The sequence below is a fragment of the Hemitrygon akajei genome, chromosome 11, assembly GCF_048418815.1.
Source record: "Hemitrygon akajei chromosome 11, sHemAka1.3, whole genome shotgun sequence".
In the NCBI taxonomy this organism is placed as follows: domain Eukaryota; kingdom Metazoa; phylum Chordata; class Chondrichthyes; order Myliobatiformes; family Dasyatidae; genus Hemitrygon; species Hemitrygon akajei.
In genome coordinates this window covers 154,814,772-154,838,295 of record NC_133134.1, presented here as the reverse complement: position 1 = coordinate 154,838,295, position 23,524 = coordinate 154,814,772, and the positions used below count along the sequence as shown (strand labels likewise).

The 23,524-nt window shown below is 40.8% G+C and overlaps 1 protein-coding gene across 14 annotated transcripts in view; it reads left to right on the top strand.

The window, feature by feature from the left end:
- The window catches only part of zmynd8 (zinc finger, MYND-type containing 8), a 132,832-nt gene extending 109,766 nt beyond the window's left edge, over nt 1–23,066 (top strand). For all 14 annotated transcript variants that reach the window (XM_073062003.1, XM_073062007.1, XM_073062000.1 and 11 more), the window contains 3 exons: nt 755–994; nt 2,046–2,203; nt 22,080–23,066. In XM_073062003.1, coding sequence (XP_072918104.1) covers nt 755–994; nt 2,046–2,203; nt 22,080–22,181 — 500 coding nt within the window. In that variant the 3' untranslated portion in view covers nt 22,182–23,066. The remainder of the gene's footprint in view (nt 1–754; nt 995–2,045; nt 2,204–22,079) is intronic.
- The last annotated feature ends 458 nt before the right edge of the window (nt 23,067–23,524 follow it).

The window sequence follows — 23,524 nt, the reverse complement described above, 5'->3', positions numbered from 1 at the left end:
AGCTCATCAAATCAGACAGCATTAATAGAGAGGAATAAGTCGATGTTTCAGGCCGAGACCCTTCATCGGGACCTGATGAAGGTTTTTGGCCCAAAACATCGATCGTTTATTTCTCTCCATAGATGCTGTCTGATTTGATGAAGTCCTTCTGTGTTCTATGTGTGTGTTGTTCAAGATTTCTAGCATTTTCAGAATCTTTTGTGTTTATTATTCAAAGGAATAAGCTTGACATTGTATCATATATAGACTCTAATTATAAGCACACTGATTCTTGAAAAGTTGTTCATTAGTTGTACCTCAATCTGACTACAATTCATGGTTGAGAACAAATTTAAACACTCTTGTGTTGTCCTTCATGGAACTTATGGACATACATGGCACAGTATTATATATTGCTTAGATGTTAACTTGGGAGTATAGTTTTCTACTTTGGAAACTATTTGCCAGAAGTAATCTAGGAGCAGATTGTGTTCCTCTCCAATCATGAAGTGAAGAAGGGTGGAGACCAACAGTTGGAGGACTTATGTTGATGTAAAAACATTTCATAATCCCAGAAGATGTGAATCTGCTTAAAAAATTCACTCCAGGTTACTTCTGAATACTGGGTTGATGGAATAAAAAGGGCAGGTTGGAGAATTGAAATGTCATTAAATAATGTTATCTGTCTTTTTGTTAGAAATCCTCTTCTTTTCAGACTTTTGACAAATCAGCAGAGGACAGTTTTGCTAAATGGTCTCCAATTGGTGCTTTACAGAGCTAACTATGGCTGAGATGCGCCAGAGTCTCGAGCAGGAAAAAGATCGCATGGTCGCTGAGATGAAGAAGCAGATGGAGACAGAGAAGCAGCAGGCCGTGGATGAAACCAAGAAGAAGCAATGGTGTGCAAATTGCAGAAAGGAGGCCATCTTCTACTGTTGCTGGAACACTAGCTACTGTGACTATCCTTGCCAGCAGGCACATTGGCCTGAACACATGAAGTCTTGTACTCAGTCAGGTATATTGTGTGGCAGCTTAAACCCAGGCTAGAACATTACACATTTGCTGTTACTGAAAGATCTAACTTTAATATGATAGTGGGGCATTTTTTGCTATGTGTAGAAAAGGAGATTTAAATAGACATGAGTTTTGCTTTACCCTTTATTTTAAACAAATGCTTTGTGACTGAGATTCTTGTTGAATTTGGTGTGTTACTTGGATCATTTGTCTACCTAGAAAGCAGGCCTATCCCAGACATGGCTAAGTAGTTTCCCATTGAAGTATTGGCCAGACCCAATTCTGCTTGGCTGAGTACTGTCTGAGAGCATAATGACAAGCTGAACTGTTGCTCCACAATCCTCTGAACAGAGACAAAATTGGACCAAAATAGTCACATTGTTTTGATCACTGTATGAATGTGCTACCTACCCTGAGACGTGAAGTGTAAAGTTCTCAATTTCATTTGATTTTTGTGCCACCATTATTTTTAAGCTTGAGCAATTAAAGTATGTGGACACAGTTATCATTCTTTATCAAATAACTATAGGCATAGCCAGTTCAATTGTCCATAGTAATTAAGTTCAAGTTTATTGTCATTCAGCTATAAACATGTATACAGTTAAATGAAATGTCGTTCCTCTGGGGCTAAGCACAGTACAAGTAGTCATGCGGCACATAGCGTATATTGTCACAAAATAATATTAGCATAAGTTCCTGAGTAGCGTGGCCTGAAGACAGACAGTTTGACATAAAGTGGGAGGCGCATGCTTAGATAAGGCAGTATAATCTTACTGCACTATTACAAATAATGCAAGCAGTCATACAAATATATGGAAGAACAGCAATAAAAGATGAAAAGTGACCAGCGCAAGATGAAAGTGTGTCTGAGCTGGGAAGTAGTGAGGGGAGGGGGGTGACAGGGATTTAGACCAGGTGTATGAGTGTGCTGGTCTCCGTTTATGAAACTAATCTTTCACATAAACAGTGGCTCTTGAAATGGAATCAAATGGAGAGCTGGTTCACATCTCCAGTGCTGCAGTTTTAACAGGTGTTTCTGTTTTTGACTGCAGCCACAGCGACTCAGCAGGAACCCGAATCAGAAGTGAGCTCTGAGGCATTGACTAAGAGTACACAGCCAGTCCCTGCTGTTCAACAATCACCGTCAGAGACCAAATCTGGCCAAAATGACAAAGATCCCAGCACAGACAAGAACAAGGAAAATGTCACAGTAAGTTGTACTTGATACTGAAGTAAAAAATACATCCTCTAGACACTTAAGCCAAAGTTTTTTTCAGAACACCTTCTGTGCTTTTAAACCAGTTGTTGTTGTTCAGTCATTGAGTCCAACTCTTCGTGACTTCATGCACTCCTGCACACCAAGCCGCCGCCTTGGAAACTGCCTCGTTAAGATCCCCCAAGGTCATACGCATTGTCTGAGTAATATTATCGATCCATCATGGCCTCTGTCGTCCTCTCCTTTTTTTACCATCTGTTTTACCTAACATGAGAGTCCTCTCCAAGGAATCCTGTCTTCTCATGATGTGCCCAAAATATTTCAGCTTTTGTCTTATAATCAAGTCTCCTAGTGAGCAGTCTGGCTGTATTTCTTTAAGTATTGACTTGTTGGATCTTCTTGCTGTCCAACGAACACTTTCATCCAGCATGGAAATTCAAAGGAGTCGATTGTTTTGTATTCAGTCTTGCTAATAGTCCAGCTCTCACAGCCACACATCACAACTGAAAATATCATAGATTTGACTATACAGATCTTCATGGACAATGTTATGTCTGTTGTTCAGTATTTTATCTAAATTTGCCATTGCTGCCCTCCCCAGAAGTAAGTGCTGTTTAATTTTGTGGCTGCAGTTAGTATCTATAGAACTCTTTGAACTGAGGAAGACTGTATCCGTCACTACTTCCACTTCCTTTCCATTTATTACCACAGAGTTAATAGGGCTGGTCAACATAATCTTGGTCTTTTAAACCTATTTACCTAAAAAATGTCGTTTGGAAGAGAAACAAAAGTAATGCAAACCTAATGTCTGCATCTTTGATGAAACTTGTCTTTTACTGTCCATTGTGACCATTAAGTAAAATTTGCTGGTTCTCAAATGCTGTTAGACTCATTCTGACCAACCTCCTACTAAAGGCTCATGGACTATATGTCCTTTCTGAGTACTTTGAAATCTGTTTGTCATGATTGTTCTTAATTTCATGTTCACGTTCGTTTGGTCATCTTGGTTTCACATTTTACTCTTATAAATTGCTTTGCTACTTGCATCTTATAAATTGTGCCCTTTTTCTGTAGATGTAGACTCAAGCAGAAATATTTTGTATTGTCTGATTGGTAAAATAAGTATAAATAGCTGGTTTTTAAATAAGTACCGTAGATTCCGGACTACAGAGCGCACCTGATTAAAAGCCGCTGGCTCTAATTTTAGAAATAAAATCAATTTTTTAATTGTAAAGGCCGTACCGGATTTTAGGCCGCAGGTGTCCCACGTTGTAATATGAGATATTTACACAGAAAGATATTACACGTGAGGATTTTTTAACTTTTAATTAAATCCATATGGTAACAAAAACAAATACATATTGCAAATGCTTTTTTTTGAACCGTGCCCGTAACGCGGCTACTTTTAAATATACGTTGCGTATACTTCTTTACTGAACAACATTCCAATATCTCCTAACGACTGGTAAAAAATATATATACTGCAGCCTACCAGGAAAAGTTATTGATCGCCTTTAACTTAAAAGCAGCGTTCGCTCAGATCCAAAGCCGCTCGCGTAATGCGCTCCCCCCTCCTTTCCGTTTATCGCAAACCGGCGTTTTCCCACAAGACACCGCGAAACCGGGTGTGACGTCATAGCATCCCGCGATGTAGTACAGAAAACAAATATAGTTAAAACTCTTCTAACTTTAACTAGAAAATGAATTACTAAGTGAAAATATTATAAACTAAATAACTGCCATAAGGCAGCACAATGCTTTTCTTCGAGTGTTTTCCATGTTGATGAGGGTGAGTACAAATGACTGATTTACAATAATTTAATTGTGAAAGCGCGTTTGATTTATTGTACAATTTCATTGGACCTCTGTGAACTACTCATCAATTTTATTGGTCTACTGTTATGAGGCAAAATGTTTACGAGGCGGCATGAAAAAAATCATGTATTAGCCGCTTCGGATTAAAGGCCGCAAAGTTCAAAGCTGTTCAAAATGTGGGAAAAAAGTAGCGGCTTAAAATCCGGAATCTACGGTAGTTCATTGACTATTGGATATTGAACAAGATAATAAGAAGTTATCTGTGTTTCAAGGACCTACCTGTAGAGATTCTATTCCAAATCTTCAACCTCCAACTGAAGAATAATGCAATCACCATATTTGTACATAGCATTGTTTTAGAAATTACTTAATTATAGCCAAGGTTATATTTCCCTCAGACTTTGCCACCTTTTTCACCTTTACTGCCACACACACAAAATGCTGGAGGGGCTCAGCAGATCAGGCAGCGTCTACAGAAATGAATGGAAGTCGACATTTCGGGCTGAGCCCCTTCATCGGGACTGGAAAGGAAAGGGGAAAGATGTTAGAGTAAGAAGGTGAGGGAGGGGAAGAAGAACAAGCTAGATTGTGATAGGTGAAGTCAGGTGGGTGGGATGAAGTAGGAGGCTGGGAGGTGCTAAGTGGAAAAGGGCTGGAGAAGAAGGAATCTAATATAAGGAATCATGGGAGAAAGGGAAGGGCACCAGTGGGAAGTGATAGGCAAATGAGGAGAGGAGGTAAGAGGCCAGAGTGGATAAATGAAGAAGAGGGAAGGGGGAAAATTTACTGTAAGCTGGAGAAGTTGATGTTCATCCCATCAGGTTGAAGGCTACCTAGATGGAATATGAGGTGTAGCTCCTCCAACCTGAGAGTGGCCTCATCGTGGCAGGAGAGAAGACCATGGACTCTCATGTCGTGATGGGAATAGGAATTAACATCGATGGCAACTAGGAAATCCCAGTTTTTGCAGATGAGACTGAGGTGCTCGAGAAGCCCACCCCCAATTTATGTCGGGTCTCATCAATGTAGAGGAGGCTGCATCGGAAGCATCAGATACAGTAGGCAACCCCAATGTGTTCGTAGGTGAAGTGTTGCCACACTTGGAATGACTGGGACCCTGAATGGAGGTGAGGGAGGAGGTAAACGGCAGATGAAGCATTTTGGTCACTTGCAGGGGTATGTGCCAAGAGGGAGATTACTGGGGAGGGATGAATGGACAAAGGATTATGGAGGGAGCACTCCCTAAGGAAAGTGGAGAATGGGGGGGGGGTGGTGGGAAAGGTAAAGATGTGTTTGCTGAGGGCCCCATTGAAGATGGTGGAAGTGGCAGAGCTGTGTTGCATGCTGAGGCTTATGGGGTGGTAGGCAAGGACAAGAGGAACTCTATCCTTGCAAGATGGTGGGAGCGTGGATGTCTGTGAAATGGAGAAGATGCAGATGAGGACAGCATCAATGGCGGAGGAAGAGAAATCCTGTCCATTGGAGAAGGACATTTCTGATGTCGTGGAATGGAAAGCTTCATCTGGGGAACAGATGCAGTGGAAATAAAGGAACTAAGAAGGGAATAATATTTTTACAGGAGACAAGGTGGGAGGAGTCGTCAAGATAGCCATGGGAATAGGTGGGTTTATAAATAATATTGAAAGACAGATTGTCTCCTGTGAAGGAGAGAGGTGTTAGAAATGACCAAGTGAATTTAAGGGCAGAGTAGAAGTTGGAGGCAAAGCTGATGAAATTGATGAGTTCAGCATGGGTGCATGAAACACCAATGCAGTCATTAGTATAGAGCAGAAAAAGTTGAGGAGCATTACCAGGAAAGGTTTGTAACTTGGACTGTTCCATATAACCAACGAAAAGGCAGGCATGACTGGGGCCTATGTTGGTGCTCATGTGAGTTTGGAGAAAGTGGGTGGAGCTGAAAGAGAAATTGTTGAGGGTGAGGACCAGTTCTGCCATATGGAGGAGGGGAACTGGTCAGCAGAGAGCTTTAAGGCCGCCTTGTTGAATGGTGTATAGGGACTGGATATTGGTGAAAATGAGGTGATTGGGGTTGGGGAATTGGAGGTTTTTAAGGAGATAGTGAGCATGTGAAATGTTGCAGATGCAGGTGGGAAGGGTTTGAACAAAGGGAAATAAAATGGAGTCAAGGTATGAGGACATGAATGGGGCAGGAGTAGCCGGAGGGGACAATGGGCCTACTGGGACAGTTAGGTCTATGGATCTTGGTAAGAGGTAGAAACGAGCAATGTGGGGTAAGGAACTGAGGTTGGTGGCTGTGGATAGGAGATCTCTAGAGTTGATGAGGTTGGTGATGGTATTGGAGGCAATGGCCTGATGGTCTTGAGGGATTCCTTTGCAAGAGACATGTCTGAGAGTTGCCGCCTGGCCCCAGCAAGGAAGAGATCACTTCGCCACACTACAACATTTCTTTTGTCTGTGGGTACCTATACTTGCCAGTAATTTCTGGCCATTTTTGGTTCCTGCCTATGTATCCTCAGTAGTCTTTTCCTTTCAGCAGTCTTGATTGGTCATGAGCAACACACACAAAATGCTGGAGAAACTCAACAGTTGACGTTTTGGTCTGAGACACTTCATCAGGATTGGTCATGCACTGGATATTGTGCAATAATGCCATTGATTATTTGCAAATGCATATTATAGTTCAGCAAGTCACAGAGTTCTACAGTCCAGAAGCAGGCCCTTAAGCACATGGTGCCCATAGCTGACCTCTTTTCCCATCTATTCTAATTTGCCCACAATAGGTCTGTATACTTCTATTGCCTTTCCTGTGTGAATGCTTCTGTTGTGCCTCTCTTGAAGTTTCTTAGTAATTGTATCTGATTCTACCACCTTCTCTGGCAGCACTTTCCTGTTATCAACCACTGTGTATATATTAAAAAAAACTTTACCCTCAAATCCCTTTTAAATTCTTTTCCTCTTACCTTAAACCTATGTGCTCTTGTTTTCAATATCCCTGCCAGTCAGGATGACTTTATTGTCTTCTGCACAAGTATGGTGAGATACCTATACAATGGAAATATCTGAATCAGATTTATTATCACCGGCATGTGTCATGAAATTTGTTAACTTAGCATCAACAGTTCAATGCAATATATAATATAGAAGAAGAGAAAAATATTAATAATAAAGAAATATCAGATAGATTAAAAATTGTGCAAAAACAGAAATAATGTATATTGAAAAAGTGAGGCAATGTTCATCAGTTCAATTCCCCTTTAGGAATTGGATAGCAGAGGGGAAGAAGCTGTTCCTGAATCACTGAGAGTGTGCCTTCAGGGTTCTGTACCTCCTACCTGATGGTAACAGTGAGAAAAATACAGTATGCCCTGGGTGCTGGAGGTTCTTAATAATGGATACTGCCTTTCTGAGGCACTGCTCCTTGAAGATATCCTGGGTACTCTGTAGGCTAGGAGCCAAGATGGAGCTGAGTCCTTTAATTGGCTTTCAGTCCTGTACAGTAGCCCCCCCCGCCCCCCATACCAGAATGCTTTCTACTGTACATCTATAGAAGTTTGAGTGTTTTTGTTGACATACCAAATCTGTTCAAACCCCTAATGAAGTATAGTTGCTGTCTTGCCTTCTTTATAGCTGCATCAATATGTTGGGACCAGGTTGGGTCCTCAGAGATCTTGACACTCAGGAACTTGAAACTGTTCACTCTCTCCACTTCTGAGGATTGGGATGTGTTCCTTTGTCTTACCCTTCCTGAAGTCCACAATCAGCTCTTTTGTCTTACTGACATTGAGTGCCAGGTTGTTGCTGTGGCACCACTCCACTAGTTGGCATATCTCGCCAACTCATGCCCCCTCATAGCCACTCCACTGCTTGTTATATCTTGCAATAGCAACAGAAGCATCAAGGTACAGATGACATAGAACATAACTTATACATAAATGGTACAAGGCACTGAAGCAAAAGACTGCAAATTGAGTAATAGTGTACCAATATAATTAGAAACAAGTTCATGGTAATGGAAAAGGTACAAGAGGTCTGTGGTGTTCTATTGGTAAAGTAGATTAGTGTGTGCAGGTCAGTTCAAGAATTTGATGGTTGTAGGAAAGTGTATGTTTCTGAACCTGTTGGTGAGGGTCTTGAAGCTTCTGTATCTTCTTAGCAACAGTAGCAGTGAGAAGAGGGCATAGTCTAGATAGATGGGGTCATTGATGATAGATGCCATTACATTGAGGCAACCATAGAACATTACAGCACAGAAACAGGCCATTTGGCCATTCTTGGCTGTGCCGAACCATTTTTCTACCTGGTCCCACTGACCTGCACCTGGGCCATATCCCTCCAAACCCCTCTCATCCATGTACCTGTCCAAGTTTTTCTTAAATGTCAAAAGTGAGCCCGCATTCACCACTTCATCTGGCAGCTCATTCCACACTCCCACCACTCTCTGCGTGAAGAAGCCCCCCCCCCATGTTCCCTTAAAACTTTTCCCCCCTTCACCCTTAACCCATGACCTCTGGTTTTTTTCTCCCCTAGCCTCAGTGGAAAAAGCCTGCTTGCATTCACTCTATCTATACCCATCATAATTTTATACACCTCTATCAAATCACCCCTCATTCTCCTATGCTCCAGGGAATAACGTCCTAACCTGTTCAACCTTTCTCTGTAACTCAGTTTCTGAAGTCCCGGCAACATCCTTGTAAACCTTCTCTGCACTCTTTCAAGCTTATTAATATCCTTCTTGTAATTAGGTGACCAAAACTGCACACAATACTCTAAATTCGGTCTCACCAATGTCTTATACACCCTCACCATTACATTCCAACTCTTATGCTCAATACTTCGATTTATAAAGGCCAATGTACCAAAAGCTCTCTTTACGACCCTATCTACTTGTGACACCACTTTTAGGGAATTATGTATCTGTACTCCCAGATCCCCTTGCTCTACTGCACTCCTCAGTGTCCTACCATTTACCTTGTATGTTCTACCTTGGTTTGACCTTCCGAAGTGCAATACCTCACACTTGTCCGCATTAAACTCCATCTGTCATTTTTCAGCCCATTCCGCCAACTGGTCCAAATCCCTCTGCAAGCTTTGAAAACCTTCCTCACTGTCCACTACACCTCCAATCTTCGTATCATCAGCAAATTTGCTGATCCAATTTGCCACATTATCGTCCAGATCATTGATATAGATGACAAATAACAATGGACCCAGTGCTGATCCCTATGGCACACCACTAGTCACAGGCCTCCACTCAGAATAACAATCCTCTACTACCACTCTCTGGCTTCTTCCATTGAGACAATGTCTAATCCAATTTACTACCTCTCCATGTATACCTAGTGACTGAATCTTCCTAACTAACCTCCCGTGTGTGACCTTGTCAAAGGCCTTACTGAAGTCCATGTAGACAACATCCACTGCCTTCCCTTCATCCACTTTCCTGGTAACTTCATTGAAAAACTCTAATAGATTGGTTAAACATGACCTACCACGCACAAAGCCATGCTGACTTTTTCTAATAAGTCCCTATCTATCCAAATACTTGTAGATCCTATCTCTTAGTATTCCTTCCAATAATTTACCTACTACCGATGTCAAACTTACTGGCCTGTAATTTCCTGGCTTACTTTTTGAGCCTTTTTTAAACAACGGAACTACATGAGCTATCCTCCAATCCTCCGGCACCTGACCCGTGGATATCGACATTTAAAATATTTCTGCCAGGGCCCCTGCAATTTCAACACTAGTCTCCTTCAAGGTCTGAGGGAATACCCTGTCAGGTCCTGGGGCTTTATCTACTCTGATTTGCTTCAACATAGCAAGCACCTCCTCCTCTTCAATCTGTATAAGTTCCATAACCTCCCTACTTGTTTGCCTTGTTTCCATAGACTCCATTCCAGTTTCCTTAGTAAATACAGATGCAAAAAACCCATTTAATATCTCTCCCATTTCTTTTGGTTCCATACATAGCCGACCACTCTGATCTACAAGAGGACCAATTTTATCCCTTACTATCCTTTTGCTCTTAACATACCTGTAGAAGCTCTTAGGATTATCCTTCACCCTGACTGCCAAAGCAACCTCATGTCTTCTTTTAGCCCTCCTGATTTCTTTCTTAAGTAGTTCCTTACTCTTTTTATATTCCTCAAGCATCTTATTTCCACCCTGTTGCCTATATATATATATATATATATATACACACACACACACACACCCCCCCCCCCCCCACCTCTCTCCTCTTTATCAGCGTTCCAGTATCTCTCGAGAACCAAGGTTCCTTATTCTTACCTTATTCTTATTCATTTTGCCTTTGACCCTGCCAGGAACATACAAACTCTGCACTCTCAAAATTTCTCCTTTGAAGGTCTCCCACTTACCAATCACATCCTTGCCAGAGAACAACCTGTCCCAATCTACGCTTTTTAGATCCTTTCTCATTTCTTCAAATTTGGCCTTTTTCCAGTTTAGAACTTCAACCCGAGGACCAGATCTATCTTTATCCATGATCAAGTTGAAACTAGTGGCGTTATGATCACTGGAACCAAAGTGTTCCCCTGCACACACTTCTGTCACTTGTCCTAACTTGTTTCCTAATAGGAGATCTAATATTGCATTCTCCCTAGTTGGTACATCTATATATGGATTTAGAAACTTTCCTGAACACATTTTACAAACTCTAACCCATCTAGACCTTTAACAGTATGGGAGTCTCAATCAATGTGTGGAAATTTAAAATCCCCTACAATCACAACTTTCTGTTTCCTGCAGTTGTCTGCTACCTCTCTGCAGATTTGCTCCTCCAATTCTCGCTGACTATTGGGTGGTCTATAATACAACCCTATTAATGTGATCATACCTTTCTTGTTTCTCAGCTCCACCCACATGGCCTCAGTAGACAAGCCCTCTAATCTGTCCTGCCGAAGCACTGCTGTAGTATTTTCCCTGACTAGCAAAGCCACCCCCCACCCCCCCCACCCTTCATCCCTCTGCCTCTATCACATCTGAAACATCAGAACCCTGGAACATTGAGCTGCCAGTCCTGCCCCTCCTGTAGCCAAGTTTCAGTAATGGCTATGATGGCATAATTCCATGTGTCAATCCAGGCCCTCAGCTCATCTGCCTTTCCCACAATACTCCTCGCATTGAAATATACACACCTCAGAAGATTATTACCACCACACACAACCTTACTATTTGTGGCTTTGCACGAACTACTAACATCATTTATTTTTACCCCCATTCCACTATCTACTCTGGTACTCTGGTTCCCATCCCCCTGCAAATCTAGTTTAAACCCTCCCCAATAACACCAGCAAACCTCCCTGCAAGTATATTGGTCTCCTTGTAGTTCAGGTTTAACCCGTCTCTCTTGTACAGGTCCCACCTGCCCCAGAAGAGGTCCCAGGATCTAGAAATCTGAAACCCTTCCCCCTACACCAGTTTCTCAGCCACCTGTTCATCTGCCAGAGCATCCTGCTCTTACCCTCACTCCGGAGTAATCAGCAATCCGGAGATTACTACCCTCAAAGTCCTGTTTTTCAGCTTCCTACCAAGCTCTCTGTACTCACTCTTCAGGACCTCCTGACTCTTTCTACCTATGTCATTGGTACCGATGTGTACCATGACATCTGGTTGATCACCCTCCCACCTCAGAACGCTGTGCACGCGATCAGAGACATCCCTGACCCTGGCATCTGGGAGGCAACAAACCATCCAGGAGTCTCTGTCACGATCACTGAACGTGGGGGACGGGAAGGATTCTAATGATTACCCTATCTAGTCGTCTTCTAATTTTATATACCTATATTGGATCATTCCTCAGTCTTCGTCTCTCTAGGGACAACTGTCTCAGCTTATCTAATTTCTCTCTATAACTAAAGTCTCCCAATCCAGGCAACATCATGGTGAATCTTCTCTACACTCCTCTGAGCACAACCACATCCTTCCTATCGTTTGATGACAAGAACTGCACACAATACTCCAAATGCGAACTAACTAGTCCTTTTGTTAAGTTGTAACACACTGTCCATACTTTTATTTCCTGTGCCTTAACCAATGAAGGTAAGCATGCTGTAAGCCACCTTCACCACCCTATCTCCATCTGCTGCCATTTTCAGGGAATTATGGACTTGATCCTTAGTTGATCCCTCTTCGTCAACATTATTTAGTGCTCTGCCACTTAACTGCATTTGTTTTATCCTGACTTGACTTCCTTAAATGCATCTCCTTGCACTTGTTAGGATTACATTCCATCTGCTACTTTTCTATCCCATCTTCCATCTGATCTATATCGTGACCATATTGTCAGGAGTATTTCGGTATAAACATAATCCTGGCTTCATACACCCTGCTTATTTTCTTGCCCTTTCTTTAACAAGGACCCACTGAGCTAATTTAGAGTTTTCAGATCAAGCAATGTGTTAATTTGTTCTGTTGTGATACCAGTGAATGCACTCCAAGCAGCAAGTTTATAATCTGTTATTCCGTTGGAGCAGAGCTGTGCAATTTTCTCAAAAGGAAGAGAAAATCAATAGTTAAGTAAACTACAGTGAATCCTATACCTTTTGAGCAGACCACATGTCATCAGGGATTGTTGTAATCTTTGCTATTGAGTAAGAACCTGTTTCTTGAGGATCATAACACTTTAACTTCCACTTCATACACCTAATGAGCTTCAGCTGAAGTTCACATATATCAGCAACAAGATGTAGAGTAAAATCGGCTTCACTCTATCCACAATATTCATTCTTCATTTCCCCCATCCCCAACACAGGACATCCCCAGAGTACAATTGAAAATTAAATTTTATTGTTTACCATTGTAGCTGTCCAGTGGTTATGATTGTCTTACGGAAACTTATTGGCCTATTTCCTACACCAATAAAATGAGGCCATCATCACTCTTTATCTGTGGAGGATACTGGACTGCAGAGCAACTTTCAGAGTCTGTAGAATTGCAGTAAACCATGGAAATCTGTAAGTTGCTGTCCGTGATGTCCTACATTTCTCTGAATGCTATATAATGCTATCTCACCAGCAGCAGTAAGATACATGCAGGAAGCGAAGTTCCTACACTTGCCTATCACACACACCAGGAAAAAAACCAGGTGTTGCACATATAATTAAAAATTTGTTTTAAGGGTTAATTGTAAGAGTTTGAAGTGTTAATTGCAACTAAATGGTCTTAAATTTGCTTTTATAATATGGAGTTTCATAGCTTCCAAGTTTAGAATAATTTACATTATCTATTATTTTTAACTTTTCCCTTTTTACTTTTCTGAATTCCATTTGCTTTCTAAGTATTCTTTATACTAAGTTAAATATTTAATATGCACTTTTTGATTTAAATTGCTTCTCTTGTAAAGGATTCTTTAATATGACTGCTACTTTCCTGGTCACGATATACCACTTATACCACAATATACCCATGGCGGAGAGACTCTGCTGAAATGGCTCTCAGTTTGCTCTGTTATACTGAAGGCCACTGATTATTGCAAGCATTTTGTAAAATATAAGTATTGTACTAGAGGGAGGCATGATATTAATCAGCTGCATTTTCCAGTTTTCTCTACCCTTGCCCAAGCTCGAGAATGAAACTTAAAATGGGGGGAACAATAAGCTTAATGTGCCTTCCATTTGTCATGCCTGTTTTGTTGACACGCTAGTCTTAGATGTAACACCTGTTATTTTAATGACCACTTTCATTTCTAGATGCAGAACTCCTGATTTTAAGTACTTAAGCCAGTGGCATTGTGCTGCTTTGCTTGTATCCACAAATAGTTCTGAATTGTTGTAATGAACTTAGCTTAAAAAACACAATGGGTTAATTTTTTTGCAATATTATTAGAGTTTGCAGCTGACGTTACCCGCTGGGCACCTGTTACAGGAAACTAATTTCTATAGCTGGCGCTTGACTCTGACTGCTGATTTTAGTTTGGCTCCATTGTTAAGTTGAAAATAACTACTTCCTGCAACTAACCCTGATCAAGGCCACAGGAGATTTACTAATACAAAAACCACAACAAAATATGCTATTTAAATCTGTAGTGGATCTGAGGAGTTAAACAAAAGGAGAAAGGAGTTGACTCAGTGTTAGAACAGGCATGAAGATCTGAGGCCTTTGAGGGTCTTCTAAATGAATGTCAACTATTAATCATTATTGAAGTTGGATATTGTTAATTTGATTAAAGACTGATTTATGTAGCCGAGGAAGGAAATTGAACTTTAGCGGATACATGTTTAAATTGTCAATTATCCAATAGGATGTTCAATTTCAGAGTTGTATACTCTGATAATAAATGAACCTTTGAACCTTTGAGGAGAGTTGAATTTAACATCAAAATTATTGTGCTAAAGCATTTACAGAACTCTCAACATTCAGTCAGCCAAAAGGCTAAAGAAGGAAGCTGCATTTTATTGATTTAAATACAGTTTATTTTACAAAAGAACTATTGACTTATATGGAATCGATAAAACCAGATATATATCTTTGCTTAAAAAATTGTGCTTAATATTGTAATACTGTCACTGCAAATAAGAGCAGTTGTGACCAGCAACCAGCCTATTAAACTGATCCAGGTCCAAGCAGCATCAACCACCTATGTTCCAGCAGCTTAGCCCATAATTTGAAATACAGCCACTTACTGATTAGACAGTTGTTGAGAGAGTTCTTGAGCTCTTGGAGAGAGAAGCTGATAGAAATCTTCACATATCCCCTGGGCTTAAAGTGCTGCTTTAAGCAGCTTCCATTTGTCTAAATTACAACAATTGCTCATTTTCGATTGCTTGGGCAGAACATCCTTGCATCTTAGAATAATTAACTAAAATCTCACTAATGACCAATTTTTGCTCCATCCTGTTGTACCATTTACCCCCTGTGCTTTATTCCGTTCCAGATCATCTCAACAATTCATGTCTCCTTTTAAAGCAACTTCTGAAACTAGTTATAAAACATAGTAGATGATAAGAGGTCTATCATCCTAGCAGAAAAATCAATCTATTTTCAACCAATTAAGTAAAAGCAAAATAATAGTGTTCAAGCCTGGATAGAAGCCATTTAAATGTTGATGCCAATTAAAAGCAGTAAGTCTGCAAGTGCATTTGTTTTTTGGATTTTACTGCAGAATTGATGGTTCTTACAAGTGGGAAAAATTTAAAATGCATATATTTTCTTATTTTTCCTTAAGACAAATCTGTCCAATATTATTGTTGTTTGAAAATAGAATGTCTAGTATAGTATACTCAAAGACGGAGCCAGCCTGTTGTGCACTGTAAATAGAATTAGTACTACAACGGACATCAGCCACCTATCCTTTCCCCAGTACATCTATTTAGTCATTTCCTTGACTGGCTGTGTTAATACAGCATTGTAATTATGACCTAGGCTCTGCGTGGGAAGGTTGAGTTAGATACACTTGCTTTTCCTCTTTCTTAGTGTTTCATGCTAAAGATAAAACTTTGGTTCAACTCTGAGGAATTCCACCTATTCTTGGAGTCACTGTAGAGCTCTCTATTGGCACAGAAAATGTTCAATTATTCTGGCACATTTACTACCTAATTCCCATATTTTCTTCTACGACACATTCATATAGAAATGGGGAAAATCATCTTAATGATTTTGAAGTGTACTATTTGAGGCAAATTAAAACTGAATTAATTTGTACTAAAACTTTTTGGTATCCTTGGAGGAACTCAGCAGGTCAGGCAACATCTATGGAAAAGTGTGAACAGTCGACATTTCGGGCTGAGACCCTTCTTTAGGACTGAGAGGAAAGGGGGGGGGGGGGGATGATGCCGGAATTAAATTTTGGGGGAGGGGCGGTAAAGAGACTGGCAGGAAGGTGATAAGTGAAGCCAGGTGGGTGGGAAAGGTCAAGGGCTGGGAAACAAAGAATCTGATGGGAGAGGAGAGAGGACAGTAGGAGAAAGGGAAGGAAGAGGGGACCCAGGAAAAAGGGAAGGAAGAGGGAACCCAGGGGAAAGTAAAAGGCAGATGAGAAGTAAAAGATCAGATTTGGGAATAGAAGATGTCGGGGGGTGGGGGGGGTGTTAGTTTTGTTCACCAGAAGAAGAAATCGATACTCATACCATTAGGTTGGAGGGTACGCAGATGGAATATAGAGTGTTGTTCCTCCACCCTGAGGGTGACCTCATCTTGGCACAAGAGGAGGCCATGGACTGACTCATCAGAATGGGAATGGGAATGTTAGGCTACCGGGAAATCCTGCTTCTGGCGGAATGTGCGGAGGTGCTGGACAAAGCAGCCCCAGTTTACGAAGGGGTCTCACCAGTGTAGATGAGGCCACGTCAGGAGCACTGGATACAATTGACAACCCCAACAGATTTGTGGGTGAAGTGTTGTCTCACCTGGAAGGGCTGTTTGGGGCTCTGAATGGAGGTGAGGGAGGAGCTGTCTGGATAGGAGCAGCACTTAGGCCACTTGCAGGGTATCCTCTTGTAAGAACTTGAAAAACATATAATGGTGTTCTTGGCAATCCAAAGAAAACAATTGAAGATATTCAGAAATAGTGAAGATATGAAAAGGAGTTATCAGGTTATTGATTACAAAGTTATTTTTCCTACGTGGAACATGAACAAGCATGTTGGTCTATGAATGAGTTCTCTGTCACTGCAGCTTTATCCCTATCTTTCTCTTTGTTCATGAAGTGATAATTTAGACTTGAGATGTATCTCTAATCTTATGATCTTGTTGTCTTCTATGTGTGCTTAACACTTGCCAGTTACTGCTAGTGGCCTTGTCCTACATTCACAGGTTTCATCAGTATTTGTAAAAATGGTAATGATAGCCAGACCAAGTATGACAAGTAAATAAATGGTTCAGCAATTAAATTGCCATAATTATATCTTGAAATCTGGATTAAGAATCCAAAGATATGAGTTTAAATTTCAAAGTGAAAACTGTGGAATTTGGAGAATTTGATTTCATTTAAAGGCTATATCCTAAGCCCCCTCCTTTACTCTCTATACACCCATTACTGTGTCACCACCCACAGCTCCAATCTGCTAATTAAATTTGCTAACGATACTACACTAGTCTAATTTCAAATAATAACTAGGCAGCCTACAGAGAAGCAGTCATCATCTTGACACAGTGGTGTCAAGAAAGCAACCTTTTCCTCAATGTTGCAAAAATTAAAGGAGCTAGCTGTGGACTACAGGTGGAATGGAGACAGACCAACCCATATTGACATTAGTGGATCTGGGGTTGAGAGGGTGAACAGCTTTACGTTCCTTGGCATACACTTCACAGAGGATCTCACCTGGAATGTACATACCGGCTGTTTGGTGAAAAAAAGCATAGCAGTGCTTCTTTCACCTCAGATGGTTGAAGAAGTTTGGTATGGGTCCTGAAATCCTAAGAACTTTCTGCTGGGATACAATTGAGAGCATCCTGACTGGCTGCATCACTGCCCGGTATGGGAACTGTACCTCCCTCAATTGCAGGACTCTGCAGAGAGTGGTGTGGACAGCCTAGTGCATCTGTAGATGTGAACTTCCCACTATTCAGGACACTTACAGAGACAGGTGTGTAAAAAAGGGCCTGAAGGATCATTGGGGACCCCAAGTCACCCCAACCACAAACTGTTCCAGCTGCTATCATCTGGGAAACGGTGCCACAGCATAAAAGCCAGGACCAACAGGCTCCAGGATAGCTTCTTCCACCAGGCCATCAGACTGATTAATTCATGCTGATACAATTGTATTTCTATGTTATATTGACTGTCCTGTTGTACATACTATTTATTACAAATTACTATAAATTGCACATTGCACATTTAGATGGAGATGTAAAGATTTTTACTCATGTATGTGAAGGATGTACGGAATGAAGTCAAGTCAATTCAATTCAGTTTCATCTGTAACTTAATGAAAATACAAGTTATTGATACTAATGACAACACAACTACTGAATATTTGTGAAAATACATCTGGTTCACCATTGTCCCTCATCGGAAGTAATCTACCTGCTTTACACCAGTCAGACTTGTTTGCAACTTCAAACCCACCGGTATGGTGGACTTTTTAATATTTGTTGAATTGGCCTAGCACGCCTGCGTCCAAAATGATGAAGGGAGATATTTGCACTTGGCAGAAGGTTACACACATATGTACCCAATTTGGAAGCAGTGGAACTTACAAAGATGAGAAAATGAGAATTAGACAGGATGTTGTCTGGGATGTTGTCTCAGAGCTGAAGAGCAATTTTGATCTGAGATTTCACAAAAATTTTTTCTGAAGAATCATTTGATGACTGAGTATGTCCAAATGTTAAGAAAGAAAGAAGCTATTTACTTCAGTGTTAGAGGAATACTGCAGCAATTCGTGTCGGAAGTGGATACTTCGTATGCTACTTTAGAGAGTGCTGTGAAGAGGTAGAGATGATTTCTGATGCAAAACCTACAAAATATGTCATTCTTAGCTTTCAACCTAGCTTCTAGTTTGTCAGGTATCTGTTGCCATTAGCTATTTTGTGATTTTGACATTCGTGAAAATATTCTGTACAATGCCATTTTTTGGATGTCGTTGGGCAACTAAGTTCTCAGAATAGTGTGTGGAATGTGAAGCAGATTATTTGAATGAACGCTGCCTTCCATGCTGAAGCAAGGTCTTGGAGCCCTTTTACTCTTTAAGCAAGCAGTGGTCACTCTGCATTTACAGCCAAGGGCTTAATATTTGGTTGTGAGCTCTTGTCTAAGTTTGACTTCCAGTCCTGTTGCATTGAGAAACCAGTCCTCAACACCATTGGCAGTAACAATCTGAATACAAAATTGCAAAGTGCAGAAGTTACCTCCCACCTCCCCATTCGGATCACCTCACTTCCTTTTTTCCCCCACAGAAAACAGTAGTGAGATTTGTTAGTTATGGGAATGAAAATCAACCTAAGCTGCCTTGAGCATACTTGGAATTGTTGAAATGGTGAACCGAGAAGTTGTTATATTTGCATTATGGCCTGGTATGGGAACACCAAGGCCTTTGAGCAGAAAATCCTACAAAAGGTAGTGGAGTTGGCCCAGTACATTATGGGTAAGACCCTCCCAACCACTGAGCACATCTCTGAAATGTTGCAGTAGAAAAGCAGCATCCATCATCAAAGATCCTCACAACTAAGACCATGTCTTTCCTTGCTGCTTCCATCAGGTAGAAAGTACAAGAGCCTCAGGACTCATACCAGCAAGTGCAAGAACAGTTACTACCCCTCAACCAACAGGCTCTTGAACAAAAATGGATAACTACACTCATTTAAGGACTTTTTAATCATGTTATCTTATGCTTGTTATTTATTACTCTTTCTTTTCTGCATTTGCACAATTTGTTTACTGCTCACAGTTACTATTCTATAGATTTGCTAAGGATGCCCACAGAAAAAGAATCTCAGGGTCGTACGTGGTGGCATGTATGTACTCTGATAATAAATTTTACTTTTTTGAACTTTGTTTTTTTAAGGCAATAACCTTTCGAAGCACAGTAACTCAAGATATAAAATGAAGAGCTAGTCTGTGGAGCTACCTAATAAAGTGACCACTGAGTGTGTGTTTGTGGTCTTCAGCTGCTGTAGCCCATCCACTTCAAGGTTCGACATGTTGTGCATCCAGAGGTGCTCTTCTGCATATCACTGTTATAATGAAAGGTTATTTGAGTTACTGTCACCTTGCTGTCAGCTTGAAACAGTCTGACCATTCTCCTCTGACCTCTCTCATTAACAGTGTTTTCACCCACAGAACTGCGGCTCACTTGATTTTTTGTTTTTGTTTTTTGCACCATTCTCTAAATTCTGGAGACTGCATGAAAATCCGGGAGATCAGCAGTTTCTGAAATACTCAAACAACCACAACTGGCACCAACAATCATTCCACAGTCAAAGTCACATAGATCACATTTCTTCCCATTCTGATGTTTGGTCTGAACAACAACTGAACCTCTTGACCATGTCTGCATGCTTCTGTGCATTGAGTTGGTGCCACATGATTGGCTGATTAGATATTTGCATTAATGAGCAGGTGTACCTAATAAAGTGGTCACTGAGTTTATGTGGGTTGTAGGGTAGAGATGCATCTCTACCACAGGAGATGTATGGTGCCCCCTGGACAGGGTCATGTGAAGCCAAGGGAGCCAGTGGTGGATGGTCATATGAGCAGCTGGTACATAGCACAAGTCTTGATTATGTAACCACTGACACCAGTCAGACAATCTCTGAAGAGTATTGACAATGACTGGGGTCACCCATCTTTTAAAGATACGGCCCAGAAGATGGCAAAAACAATCATGGTCTTGGAAAAAGTATGATTTCCTGTGTCATATAACAAGGCACATAACAAACAAACTGAAGTAATTGTTTACATTATAAAGAAAACTAATTGAAATGTCCTCAAATTTTTGGAGATGTCTCTTTTTAAAGTTATTCCTCATGTTTTGTTAAGGAATAGTTCTGTGGCTGGTTGTTTAATGCTTAAAGTTTCACTGGTCATTGTACCACATCATAAAAAAGGCTTGACAAGTACTGTTAGGGTGTTGCCCGCCCTCCTGCAGACTCATTGGCGTGGCTAGTGAAAGCTATATAGCTCTATGTATTCTTGTGCTCTACTCCCACTGTTGGCAGTCAAATTAGGTGGTCAGCTGCACTGTGGATAATCAGGGATTGAGACGGAGTAAATGCCAGTTATTAGTGTGAAATAATCAAATGGTCTGTCTCCTTTTAGCCACATCTGTCATTAGCTAGAGGTCTGCTAGTGGGATATGCCCACATGTTTGGCTTCATTCCTTGAACATTTTGACGATTGCTGCTTATGACCAAGTAAATTCTTTTAACTGGTTGGGTGCTGAGATAGAAAGAATCAGCATGTGCTAAGTACTGGATAAATTGTGTTTCAAGTGTCTAAATTTAAGGGATTGACTTATAGACCAAGGTCTTATGAAATTGGTAGCTTAAGTGCCGTTGTTTATTTCCTTTGTTATTAAAATAAACAGGATAGAGGGGCATCCACTTAAAACAGAGATGTGGAGAAATTTCTTTAGCCAGAGGGTAGTGAATTTGTGGAATTTGTTACCACAGGCAGCTGTGAAGGCCAGGTTGTTGGGTGTATTTTAAGCGGAGATTGATAGGTTCTTGATTGGCCATGGCATTTAAGGTTATGAGGAGAAGGCTGGGGAGTGGGGCAGAGGAGGGTATCAGCCATGATTAAATGGCAGAGTAAACTTGATGAACCAATTGGCCTAATTTTGTATAGTTCAGTACTGGATTTGGTTTTAGACTGTAAGATATGGGAGCAGGACTCGGCCATTCAACCCATCAAGTCTTCTCTGCATTCTCTTCATTGTGGCTGATTTATTATCCTTCTAACACCATTCTCCTGCCTTCTCCTCATAACCTTTGACATCCTTACTAAATAAGATCCTATCAACTTCCACTTTAAATGTACCAAATGACTTGGTCTCCACAGCTGTCTGTGACAATGAATTCCACAGATTCACTGCCCTCTGGCTAAAGAAATTCCTCCTCATCTCTGTTCTAAGAGGTTGCCCTTCGACTCTAAAGCTGTGTGTGTGCCCTCTGTTCCTAGATTCCCCCACTATAAGAGATATCCTCTCCACAGTCATTCTATCCAGGCTTTCCAATGTTCATTAGGTTTCAATGAGATTCCCCCTCATCCTTCTGAACTCCAGCGAGTACAAGCCCAGAGCTAAATACTCCTCAAATGTTAAACCTTTAATTATTGGGATCATTCTCATGAACCTCCTCTGGGTCCCTTCCATTGCCAGCACATCCATTCTTAGAGAAGGGACCCAAAGCTGCTTAAGTGTGGTGTGACCAATGCCTTATAAAACCTCGGCATTGCATCCTTGATTGTGTCTCCCTCTGCTTTTAAGTTGGTTGGATGGTGAGCAAAGAGAAAATGCATTTACACTGAGTGGTGCGTGGGCTTGGGATGAAGGCTGGTATATGGAATTCTCTCTCCACAAAGCTGCTCTTGTTTGGAAAATGTACCTTCTGTGCTTGGATTTTGCCTAACTGTGGACTGTATTACAAATGAGGTTTATTCTGTTTCCCTGCACAGGTCATGCCAGTTGTGGTGAATACACCAGTTGGAGTAACGTCAGTTCAATCGGAAGTCCAGTGCACTCAGACCACCATGCCTGTCCAAACCCGCAGAGCCTGAAAGCCCCTGATGTTGTCTAAGGACATTTGGAAAAAAAGCAGCGTAACGGAGTCAGACTTTGCATGGGAATTCATCAGTACTGCCCTCGTTCTCCAATCCTGAACAGACAAATTGATTGGTTATCTGCTTTGTATATAATTATACAGAGCTTTTGAGACACTACATACATGCTAGCATTAAAAAGAATTAAGCCAAAGTCTACAGAAGACAACCACATCTGGCAAATCTTTCTTCTCTTTCTAGAATTTGTCATCTCCATCCCCATTGGTATTTTCCTTTAATGTGACTTGATGGAAGATTGTAGACTCTAGTTTCTGAAAATGTAGTGAAATGGGGAACATATACAGCATGCTACAAAACAAAAAGCCTTTAGTAGTTGGACCACGGCATATAATATTTATATGTAGGAGTCTGTGAAATCCAGTGATGTAAAAGCATGAAATGGGGGGTGGGCAATGTCTTGGCATTTCTAATGAAGGAATACAAAATGGGGAGGTATGTCTCGCTGCTCAATGTTTCTCTTCTCCCCATCTTCACTCGTGTTTCCTCTTGGAGTGTCTGATATTTGAACAGAAGGAGTTTGTGTATATGAGATGATCCTTGTGTTCAGAATGGTTCCTTTGCTTTTCTGATGTGTATATTTTTGTTTTTTTTAATTTTTCATCCTGATTTATATAAGCAGTTTGTACAGTTTTCAACCAGTCCTGATGGGTAAATGCTAAAATAAAAATTAGAAAAAAAAAATTGACACTATAGTAAATTTACCATTGTTTTTGAGAACATACTTGCTAGCCTAACTTGTGAAACAGGATTGCTTTTAGCATATGGAAGTATTTTTTCACATTTCTTTGTACAAAGTTTATATTAAAATAGATGAAAAAGGAATCACATGTTTTTTTTTTCTCTCTATTGCCACCTTACTAAAATTGAATTAAGTTACTGAGCAGTGTGGTAACACTGGTGCTGAACTGAGCTTGACTATGGCATCCAGATTTGCACTCCTGGATGTTAATGTACATGCTTTTTGCTGACCTATACGGAGTGGAGACAGCTTCAAAAATTAGATGAGAAAGTAAAGCCATCCTATTATGTGACATCTGACATTAAGGGATAGAAATTAACAGCTAAATAGCCATAATGAGCAGAAAGCATAAAATATGGCACATTCTGCATTTGTATCAAATGAATGTTCTTAAGTGAGTACATAGTTTATACAAAAAAAAGGCAAGAAGAACTCAGTAGATCAAGAAGTATCTGTAGAGACATTGACCAATGCTGCTTGCCCTGCTGAATTCCTTCACCAATTTGTTTTTTATATTCCAGAATCCAGTGTCTGCAGTCTA